This window comes from Leptosomus discolor, chromosome Z (genome assembly GCF_034619465.1).
Source record: "Leptosomus discolor isolate bLepDis1 chromosome Z, bLepDis1.hap2, whole genome shotgun sequence".
NCBI lineage: Eukaryota > Metazoa > Chordata > Aves > Leptosomiformes > Leptosomidae > Leptosomus > Leptosomus discolor.
This window is the reverse complement of record NC_141419.1, coordinates 5,076,525-5,086,853: the sequence shown is the minus strand read 5'-3', so window position 1 is coordinate 5,086,853 and position 10,329 is coordinate 5,076,525. Positions and strand designations below refer to the sequence as shown.

Below are 10,329 nucleotides of genomic sequence, written 5' to 3'. Positions count from 1 at the left end.
CCAGCACAGGGGAGCCTCCAGCCCCGCGAGGAACGGGGACAACGCCACGACATTGCAAGGAATAGAGGCGAAAGGAAGCCTTTCATCACCCCCTTCCTCCATCCTTGCCCCTGACAAGGCTTCCGCTGGGGAATAACCTCATGCTCTCCAGGGCAAACGCTCTCTGCCTTGCAGACCACAGCCCAGGTCAGAGCGTGGTGCGCGGGGTGAAGTCTGTGCCGCGCACCGGGGGCCGTGGGACCAGCCAGCTCCTCTACTTGCTGTGCTACTTGCTGTTCGGGGTTTGCTTCTCCTGCGCCGGCCGCTTGTGCTTCTGGGCGACGCCGTAGGGGACGTGGGCAGCGATGGTGCCCATCTCCTTGGCTCCCTCCACGTGGAACATCTGGTCATCGAAGAAGATGTGAGGACGGATCTTCTTCAGCAGCGGCCCCTTGGGAGCCCCGGCCAGGAACAAAGCCTCATCTGTCTCCAGGCCCCAGCTGCGCAGAGTCTTTAGGGCCCGGGCTCCCGAGCTGGCCGCGCTCCTGGCAGTGACCAGGTAGGTGCGAATGGGACACTCCATCCTCAGCCCCTTGGAATAGAACTTCTTCTGCAGCTTCCCCAGGGCCTCCAGGAAGCCCTTCAGGGGGCCCTGCCAAAGAAAGAAGAAACCATCACTTTGCAGAACTCCACACCATCCCTTCCTCCAGGCACCCAGTCCCGGCAGAGCCAGACTAACCCCTTCTCCCTGTAAGCCCCCAGAAACGACAGTGAGGGGCCAACTGCAGCCATCCCATGGGCCAGCAGTACAGGCTGCTGACCCACCCCATCTCACACGCCACATGCCGACCCCTGGCTTCTTCCCAGAGGCGAGAGCATCCCTGCGGGCTGTCTCTCTCTCCCAGAGGCTTTTTCTGGCTGCACCCCAGCACTACCTGTGCCAGAGGCTTGTTCTCGTGAGCCTTTTCGTGCTCAAAGAACATGTCCAAGCCGTGAGCCTTCACGATCTGCTCCGACTCATCAGAGAAGAGCACGGCATCACCATCAAACGCCACCCGCAGCTGGTTCTCTGACACCTCCAGGTCTTTGCTGGGGCTGAAGATGGTGGCTGCAGCGATGCCTGTGGAGGTAAAGTGTGAGGCAAGAGGTGGCAGTTACCCAAGGACCTGGCCTCGTGGCTTATCTGTTGAGGAGCAGAGCAAAACATGATGGGCTGGAAGTAAACTCTCCAAGGAAATGCATGCACCCAGTGGTGCCTGCAGCTTGGTCCCAAGACGTTTTACAGCAAAAACAAATCCCCAGATGACAAACCTCCGTTTGCATACAAAAATTAACAGGGAAAACCAGTGCCTTTGCCTTGGAAAAGCTGTGGATCTCAAGGAAAGCCTTATTTCTATGGAAACTAGAGGCTCTTGGAAGCATCAAGGATAGGATGTGGGACAAGGCAGACCCTAGCTGCACATCAACGTAGGGACAGGGACATTGGAGCTATCGCTCCTGGCACCAACCCCCTGAGGGCTCCAGGCTCCTCCCGCTGCCCCCTGCCCCCCAAGCTGGACCCCAGACTCACCCTCTTCAATGGCCCCACTCACTTTCTCAGCATCGGAGGAGAGGTAGAGGTTGGTGTGATAGGCCTTGAGGTAACAAATGGGGCTGTTCCCTCCCGTCATGCAGAACCTCTCGATGAACAGATCTGAGGGCAGATGGACCCTGGGGTGAGCCTAACTGCCCCCAAAACAAGCCTTGACGCTGCTCCCTTGTGGCCTCCCAAAAGTGGGCAGGATGGAGGCTAATTTTGGTACTGCCATTCAACAGCACGGCAGCCAGAGCATCCTCACCGCCAGCCAACTTCCACTCAAAGCTCAGGAAATTTGGGAGAAGTGGGCTCAGCGTGTGGTTTGCAGGAAAAGACAGGAGAAAGCATCTTGCTGCCAAGCAGTAACACTCTGCCCAAAAGCCGTCGGCACCCGTGCAAAGGACAGCTTTGCTCTCAGCTTACCATAGTGGTTGATGCTGTTGATCAAGCGAACCCCAACCTGGGCATGGTTGTTGGTCATGAGGACGATGTCGAAGAGCTCCTCGCTGTCAGGGTAGAGCTCGCGCAGCTGCGTGTTCACTGCTTCCAGCGCCTGCAGCACCCCAGGGTGAGGGGAGTTGGGTGTCAGCGAGCCCCAGGCATGGCCCTGACCCCCTTCTCACCGAGCAAAACACTTCTGTTCACCAAAACCAGGGATCTGGCCAGACCCCAACTACACCCTGAGCCAAGCTGACATCAGCAAGCAGCTTTAGCTGAGAAAAAAAGAGACTGATTTGGGGGAAAAAAAACCCACATAGTTACTCTTCTATTTTCAAACACAAAAGGTTTCAAGCTTTCATTAGGAGATGAGAATAAATCAGCTCAAAGTTACAGATAAGTGTTTATCAAGCAATCAGAAACAGAACAAGTCCCTCCCCACCACGTGGATTAGTTTATTCATTGGGAACAGGCAAGAGATTGCTTCAGTGAGGGCCAGCCCACAAAACGGCACTGAATCCAGCGGAAGTGGGGCAGAAATTGGAAAATAATTTTAAAGTTTGAAATGCCTTATTTCAACATGTCGAAATTAGAAACTGGCTGACTCTGTAGCCAGGCTAAATTCAGCCAATTTAAAAGAATAAATAAATTGTAATAAAAGATATGAGAATTCCCTAAAGGGAAACTTTAAATACAATCCAAAGAGATGATTTCTTCAATTCTTGGGCTTGATTGCCAATTTGGAAAATTCAGCGTTTCCTCAGTCCTGGAAGGAGCGTATCACTTTCCAGGAGGTTTATTTCACCTCTGTTTGCTCTGTGGCTGCATCCCTTCTGCCATGCTGCTCATTTCCCATCCCTTCCCCACACAAGCACCCCATAGCACTCCCGTCTCCCCAAAACGTTTGGGTCAGGACCACAGTGCGGATTCAGCTTAGGCAGGTGGATGCTCACCTTCACGAAGGGGAAGGCAGCCCCAGGGAGGAAGGGCTCATTCTCATGGTCCAGCTGGTATTTCACATAGGCCTCCACCCCTTGCTCGTTGTAAATCTTCTGCTCCTCCTCCATACGGAAAAGCGCTCGCGACGACACCGCGATGGTGATGGCATTCTCGGGCTTTGGCTGCAGGGAAAGGGATAAAATTGAGGAGGCAGCCCCTGCCCCCAGCCCTGCTGCCCAAGGAGGCATCTGTTAACTTTCAACATGAAAGGCCACGGGGTGGGTAACACCTCCATAGCCATTTGGAGGATGACGGGGCAGCTGCAACCCTGATCTTCCAGTGCTTCAACAGATGAAACCCTGATGCACCGTCCCCGTGCATTTGGGATACCCGAGAGCCTTTTTCTGCTGCTCCCACCATGCCCAAGCTCTCCCACTGCAAACAGGCTCCCAGACCCAATGTGTTACCCCAGGAGAACCACTCAACCCCATGCAGAAGGAATTTGTGTGGCTTCGCTCTGCCCCCAGCCAGGAAAAACCACACACTGCGGCTCAGCCAGATCCGCGCTCCCACGATGCTGTCCAGATGTGACAAACAACCCGTGCCAGCTCAGCTTATAAAAACACTTGATATAGTTATTGTGGGCGGAAACATGACAAACAGGTGGTGCAAGCGATGATTTATGAGTCATTATTATTAACGTTCGAGGGCTCGATCCAAAATCCACTGAAGTCAACAAGGGGCCTCTAGTGGGACTTGGCAGCGGGACAGGGGACACCAGAAAAGTCAATCTCATCTTGACCCCCAACCGTCCTCGCTCTCCCCTTGGAAGGCAGAAGGGTGTTAATCCCCATCACTCACTTGCAAGCATGAAAACAAATTCATTACTGATGGCCAATAAGAAATCCTCGCTCCCAGAACAGCAAATCCTAAGGAAGGACAGCGGCGCAGGCAGCCCTGTCCCCAGGAGACTCTGCCTGCAGCGAGTCCTGGGAGCAGGACAGGGCTTGGGGGCTCACACGTGGGGGAGACTCCCTGGGGAGCTGAGAGCAGTCCCAGCCCACATGCTCTCTGGGTGCATCTCCGCAGGGAGCCTGTCAAATCCAGGCCATCAGCACTTCAGGAACACCTCACCCTCAGCTTCTCTGTGATTTCCAGGATCCTCGTGTAGCGCATTGCCCCATGACTAGTGCAGCACGTTGCCTCGTGACTAATCCTCCGGCAATGCCGTTTGCCCAGGGGCAGGAGGGCGCCTTCACCAGCTGCTCCGCACACCCAGGTGCTCCAAAGTTCAAGCTCCCACCCTGCCTAGGGCTGAGCTTTACAGAAACACCAGCCTGGCAAGGACAAGGTACCCCATCCACATTGGGGATCTTTGCTCCCTGCCGGGCTGGGCCTGCCCTGGGGCTTACTCTGCCCCCAACCCGGCCCCGCTGATCCTGCCCAGGGTGGAGACACACCCAGGAACCAGGAATGAGTCAATGGCAGCCCCCATGCCCATTCCCAGCACCGCACCCCTCCCCGTAAGCGGTGCCCAGGGCCAGCCCTGCAGCATGGTCGGTCCTAGACACCTCTCCAAGGCCATATCAGTACCCAAAGCCCCAGCAAGCAGATTAAGCAGTGGGTGATCAGGACTAGACACAGATTAGCTCAGGCTGAGAACATCGCTGTGGCCAGAGGGATCCCCCTTTCCCACAGCATTCGCAGAGAAATAAGGCCCCGTTTGGAAGCGGCTCTTTTGAGAAAGCAGGTGAACAACCCCCAGGACACGCAGGATCACACAGGTCTGCGCAGAAGCTGATCAGCGACACCAGCAACGCTCCCACAAGTGAACCACAGCCAGGTCCCCATCTTACGTTTAGCCGCCTGGTGGGTGTTAGCTATTAACTTGTCACGGGCCACGTCTTGGCGCTCCAACCCATTAATTAATAACTCTGGTGTCATGGGCCATTTATTAGCTGAAAATATTAATAACTATTAAAGGTCTTGGGACATCCGGCTATTAGCCTTCATGAAGGAGTCCTGCTGCTGCCGAGTCCCTGCAGCGGCGGGTTATTTATCTGGGTATGGAGGAGAGCTGCTGGGCACTTGCTCCCCGATGGACCGCAGGGCAGAGCATCCTCCGCAGCCAGCCCTGCGGCGGGATCTCCAGCAGAGAAAGTAGGTCAGCAGCACGCACGGCACAGAGGCATGTTCAAGGGGTTGAGATGCGTGTGCGGGGCCACAAGCCGAGCCTAGCCGGGTGCCCAGCTTAAATTTGCATCTCTATCTCCCCCGCGGCACACACCTTGCACCCAGTGGGTGCCAAGAGTGCAGGCACCTTGCGCAACGGCAACAGGCTGCTCAAGGTCCCTTCCCTGCCATTTAAAGGCACCAGCCTGCAGGAGGTTAATTTGAGAGGTAATAAACGCAGCAATAAAAATAACCATAAGCTCGAGGCCTAACTCTGTGCCCCAGCGTGGGCTGCTGGAGCCCCAGCTGCCTGCGGGCGGGAAGCCCAGCCTCCGGGAATGGGACCTGCTGGATCCTGTTCGCTCCTGCCAAGGAAGATTTGCACCTTTGGAGCACTTTGAGCAGGAAAGTCTCACCCGGGCACTAACGCAGCTCTCAGCTCCAGCTGGGCTGGAACAACCCCACTGTTCTCCGGGAAATGCTGACATTTAGAAACTAAGGCAATTCTGCTCTACGAGGAGGGAGCCGCATTTTGACATTTCTTTGAAGTGGAGGTTTCATTTGGAAGCGCTCCCTCCTCAGGGTTGTTCGGATGCTTCTCCATCCCCACCAGTACTGCAGATGGTCATTACTACATTCAAAAATGGGCTTGAAAAAGTCAGAGCACTGCAGGAACCACAGCACCCCAAATCCCCCATCAGAGTGCTGTGAACAACCTGACAAACCCCACTCTGCCTTGAAACATCATGGTTTTGGGGGAAAACACCCTTCGTTTTTGGTAGGAAGCACGTGCATGGGAGGGGTCTCACACCCACAGTCTGTGTTGGGATACGTTTAGTCCCACGAGCTGTCGTGGAGCCTGCACGGCACCCCATCCCACCACAGCCTCCCGCTCCAGCTGCCCCAGCCCCGGCGGGATGGGCACTCTGAACCACAAACCCTGTTTTGCCCTCAGAGCAGCATCCAAGGTCAGCCAAGGTCAATTAAAGTTCATCATCCAACGCAAGCCCAGGAAGCAGCTGGGGGGCTCTGCTCAGCTGAATCCAACCAAATTTGCTGCCTGGGGATTCATGATGATTTCCTCTCCCTTCCCACGGGAAGGTCAGACCCAGCCCCATCCTGAACGTCAAGCAAGAGATTAACAATGTGTTTAACAGGAGTGCGAGCAGGCCAACGTGGGGGAAGGTCCCATCCCAACCCTGGGTCAGGCTGGACAGGAGGGATGAGGAGGGACACATCCTGACAGCCCAGCCCTCTGAAGAGGAACACCAGCCCTCAGCATAGCTCCAGGCAGCCTACGAGGTCCATACCCCATCTCAGAAGCCTAACTGACCTTTCCAGCAGGCTGTGCCTCCCAGACCCAAACACCCCAGTTTTGGGGTAAAGACGTATTTCAGTGGCGACTGGAAATGGCACATTTCTCTGCAGGCGCAACAGCTGGCAGGCTTTTAAATCACCCTCCTAATCGGATGTAAATCCTAAGCAGCCCCCCGAGGATTAGAGGCAGACATTTGGAAATCCCACACGCTGCTGGGATGTGCAGTGAGGCCATGTACTCCCACCCACGAGAGCCACAGGTGCCCACAGTGCCACCCAACACCAGTGGCTTCACTGCCACCCCTGGAGGCCATCACTGGCTGGCTCTGAGGCAGGAGCCACAGTGGAGACCCCATTCCGCACCCCTTGATCCTTTTGCGTTGCCTGGACCCACCTCGATCCTAAAAACCTGCAGGAACTCTGGCAGCTCCAGGCACTTCTCTACGTGCTGCAGAAGAGCAAATCCTTGTGGACAAATTCAAAATTTGGAGGTGAATTTTGGTGTAAGATTTGGTCACAGAAAGGGAAGAGGAAGGGCTTTGGGTCTTGCTCCAGGGTCAAGCACGATATTCAGGTCCTCACCCCAGCTAAAGCATCCCAAAAATGCAGCACCCTGGTGAACCAGGTGGCTCCCCATGGGTGCAGGGGACTGGCAGAGCAGGGGACGAGCAGAGTGCCCTGAGGAGCGGAGCCAGCAGAAGGCCAGCTCCCACCGACCCAGCCTCTCCTCCCTGCACGGCGTCACTGGAGAGGCTGGGGGACATTTTCCACATTGCTGAAGAGTGACAAGTCTCATCGCTGACCTCCCCAGCTGGCAGGAGCGAGGCTGAAGCAGCCGTGGGAAAAGCAGAGACCCTTGCAAAGCAGGGAGCCCCGGGGGGGCTGCGGGGACGCCCTGTTAACTCATTTCCCAGCCAGGAATGGGCTCCCCAAAAATGCTCCCCCAAAATTACCCTGCCTCCTGCCATCTTACAGCCCGTCTCCAGGAGGGAGCAGCTCCTCACACCTCACACCTGCTCCCCCACCAGTATTTGCTGCGGCTGGTGGAGACATTCGGCCAAGAGGACGGACAGACTCAACACCCGCAAGGGCGCAGAGGGACGACAGCAAACTCCATTTCCCGCCCTGGGCGGCCGTGAGCCCCCTGCTCGGGATCGGATTAAAGTTCAGGGCAATGGCTGAGATGGTTTTGAGTTTTCCAAACACATTATTTATAATGCAGAAAAGCGCTCTGCAGTCATCCATCATGAGGTGCGACAGCTGCCTGGCAGCGTAGGGCAGCCCGGCTGCGTGCGAGGGCAGCCGAGCCGCCTGGCCGCAGGCACAGGGTCCCCAACCTGCCCTGGTGGAGGGGCTCAGGGCAGGGCAGGCACCATGGACATTGTCCCCAGCCCCACGCAGGTGGATGGCACAGCCTGACTTCAGGGCCCAAGTGCCTGGATCTCAGCTCTGCCACTGGTTTGCTGTGGAAGCAAACCACGACATTGCCCTGTGCCTCAGTTTCTCCAGCTGTACTGCAGGGATGGGCGTGCTGGTCACCAAGTGGGCTGCAAGGAGAGGAAGAGGAGGAGCCTGGGCTGACATCCGCAGGAGGCTGAAAGCATGGCATGAAAGACAACCAGCCACATCTCGCCACCAAGCCAGGCTGTCCCTCTCCTCCGGGCAGTGCTGCCAGTTGGCGGTGGGGACAGGACTGGGGCCTGCCGCTGGGTCCCCAGTGGGGAAAGCATGGGGGCTGCTCCAAGTTGGGGTCTGCAGCGCAGGGGCTTGGCTGTCTCCCCTCGCTGGAGGGGTCACATGCCGAGCTTTGCCACAAAAGATACCGGCTGCTACCGGGCTCCGGACCTCACTGTGGGCAGCAACTCTGCCGGGGCCCCAACCTTTAGGGGAACCCGCAGCCCCTAGGATGGCTGTGGCTGGGTGGGTTCACAGGCTGCAGGACCAGGGCTAGCCCACCCCGGGACACAGCCCCCAGCCCCACCAGGCTGCCAGCCTCGCCAGGCTGCAGCTATTCTGAGATACAGCAGCACTTTCCAGGCACTCCCATGTTTAAACCCAGCAGGCTCAGCCCTGGTTAGATAACAGAGGCTTTCCCTCTAATCTCCCGGAGCAGGCGAGCCTGGCAGGGGCAGCTACACCCCCGCGACACCCCACTGCTCCGGGAAGGGATTCAGCCTCCGGGCTGTCCCCCTGCTTTGCCACAGCCACCCCTCCTGTCCCTGGCAGGGCCTCCCACCTTGGCGCAGGGGACAGGGAGCTCACGGGGCACGGAGTCGCTCTGCAAGGACACCTCAGCCCAGGAGGGATCCAGGAACACGCCGGGGACCTGCAGGAACCCGGCGAGACTGTGGGGATCCGGAGAGACCCCTGAGCAACCAAGGGCAACCCATGGATGCCATGGAGGAGTGGGGGCACCTGGAGAGACCCAGGGCTTCCCCAAGGACCTGGATGGAGACAAGGTGGGCAAAGGAAAACCAGAGACACCCCGGGGGACCCCCAGAGCACCTGGAGGAAATGGGGCACCCAGAGAGACCCAGAGAAGATGAGGCACCCAGGAAGACCCCAGAGAACCCGCAGGAGAGATGGGGCACCTGGAGAGACCCAGGGGGACCCGGAGGAGATGGGACATGTCCGGGGGGGGTGGCACCCAAAGGAGACGGAGCACCCGGGAACACCCCAGAGGGGGCTGGTTTCCCGGCTCGGACATCTCGGGGGGGCTCTCACCGATTTGGGCTTCTTCTTGGGGGCGAGATTGTCGTAAAAAGCCTTGGCCTCCTCCCAGGGCCGCCCCGGCGTCTCGGCCGTGTCCGGAGGCTCCATAACGCGGCGGCGGCGGCACCGGCGGCGGCTCCGTGCGCGGCACCGGCGGCTCCGCACGTACCGGGAGCTCCCGGAGCCGCTGCCGGCCCGGCGGAACGCGCTTTATAAGGCATCCCATGAAGCTCCGGGGTTTCAGCCCACCGGGACACGGCTTAACCTCTTCGGGACCGAGCCCGTCCCGCCGCCGTCCTCCGTCCCGACCTCCCGTAAACACCGGGGGGCTGGAGGCTCCGCAGCCGCTCCCGGGCAGAGTCAGCCCCGGGGGGGGGGCAGCAAACCCCCGGGGGTCGAAGGGAAGAGGCCGGGGGAGAAAAGTGCCACCAGCAGAGAGCCTAGGGAGGACACGGGGGGTGACAGGGGACGCAGGGGTGACAGCAGCTCGCACTCAGCCCAAAAGCACCGGGGGTCGTTGGGGTTTGCCCACCCTTGCAAAGCAGAGGGTGGCACCGGTGCCAGGTTCGTGCTCTGCGCCGGGGAAACCTGTGCCGCATGCTGGTTAATGGAACGAGCACAGATATCAATTAAGGCTCTTCATTAAACATTCTTCCACGAGCGCTAGCGGGGCTGAGTCCAGCCACAGAGCTGTGCGTAAAGCCCAGCTTTCAGCTCAGGCTGAAAACTGCACCATGACCAGCAGAGCCCCAGAGGCCCTCAGGGAGCAGGGGGTGTACCCCAGAGACCAAAACGGGTCAGTGAGGAAGGACCAAGTGATGGAAGATCCCACCTTGTCTCACCTGGCGCGGTGCGGTGCCTGGGAGGAGGTTGCAGAGCCCCAGCACTGAGGCCAGCAGAAGGGTGTTGCCCAAAGCTCTGTGCCAGCAGATCAACACCAACCCTCCCTGCAGACCGCAGCCTCGAGACCCCTGTGTCCCTGCCCATGAGACTGGTCAAACACAGCCTTGCTTGCACTGGGGATCCACCAGGAGAAGCTGGGCATTGGTGAACAGAGCTGGCTCCAGGGCTTGCCCAGCTGACTGGATCCCAAATCCTTTGGGATGCCTCATCAAAGGCTCCCTTTCCCCAGGGCCTTTGCTTGTCCTGGGAAATAGCTGAGCTTCCTTTGGGGTGGCCCTATGGGAAGCAGGAGC

At 58.1% G+C, this 10,329-nt stretch overlaps 1 protein-coding gene across 1 annotated transcript; it reads right to left on the bottom strand.

Annotated features, from left to right (window-relative positions):
- Positions 1-264: 264 nt before the first annotated feature.
- NT5C1A (5'-nucleotidase, cytosolic IA) lies at positions 265-9,241 on the bottom strand. Its single transcript, XM_086480390.1, has 6 exons — positions 9,146-9,241; positions 2,947-3,114; positions 1,979-2,108; positions 1,550-1,672; positions 915-1,099; positions 265-631 (listed from the first exon to the last, which is right to left on the bottom strand). The coding sequence occupies exons 1-6, from the start codon at positions 9,239-9,241 to the stop codon at positions 266-268; spliced, it is 1,068 nt and encodes a 355-aa protein (XP_086336516.1). The 3' UTR covers position 265.
- Positions 9,242-10,329: the final 1,088 nt, after the last annotated feature.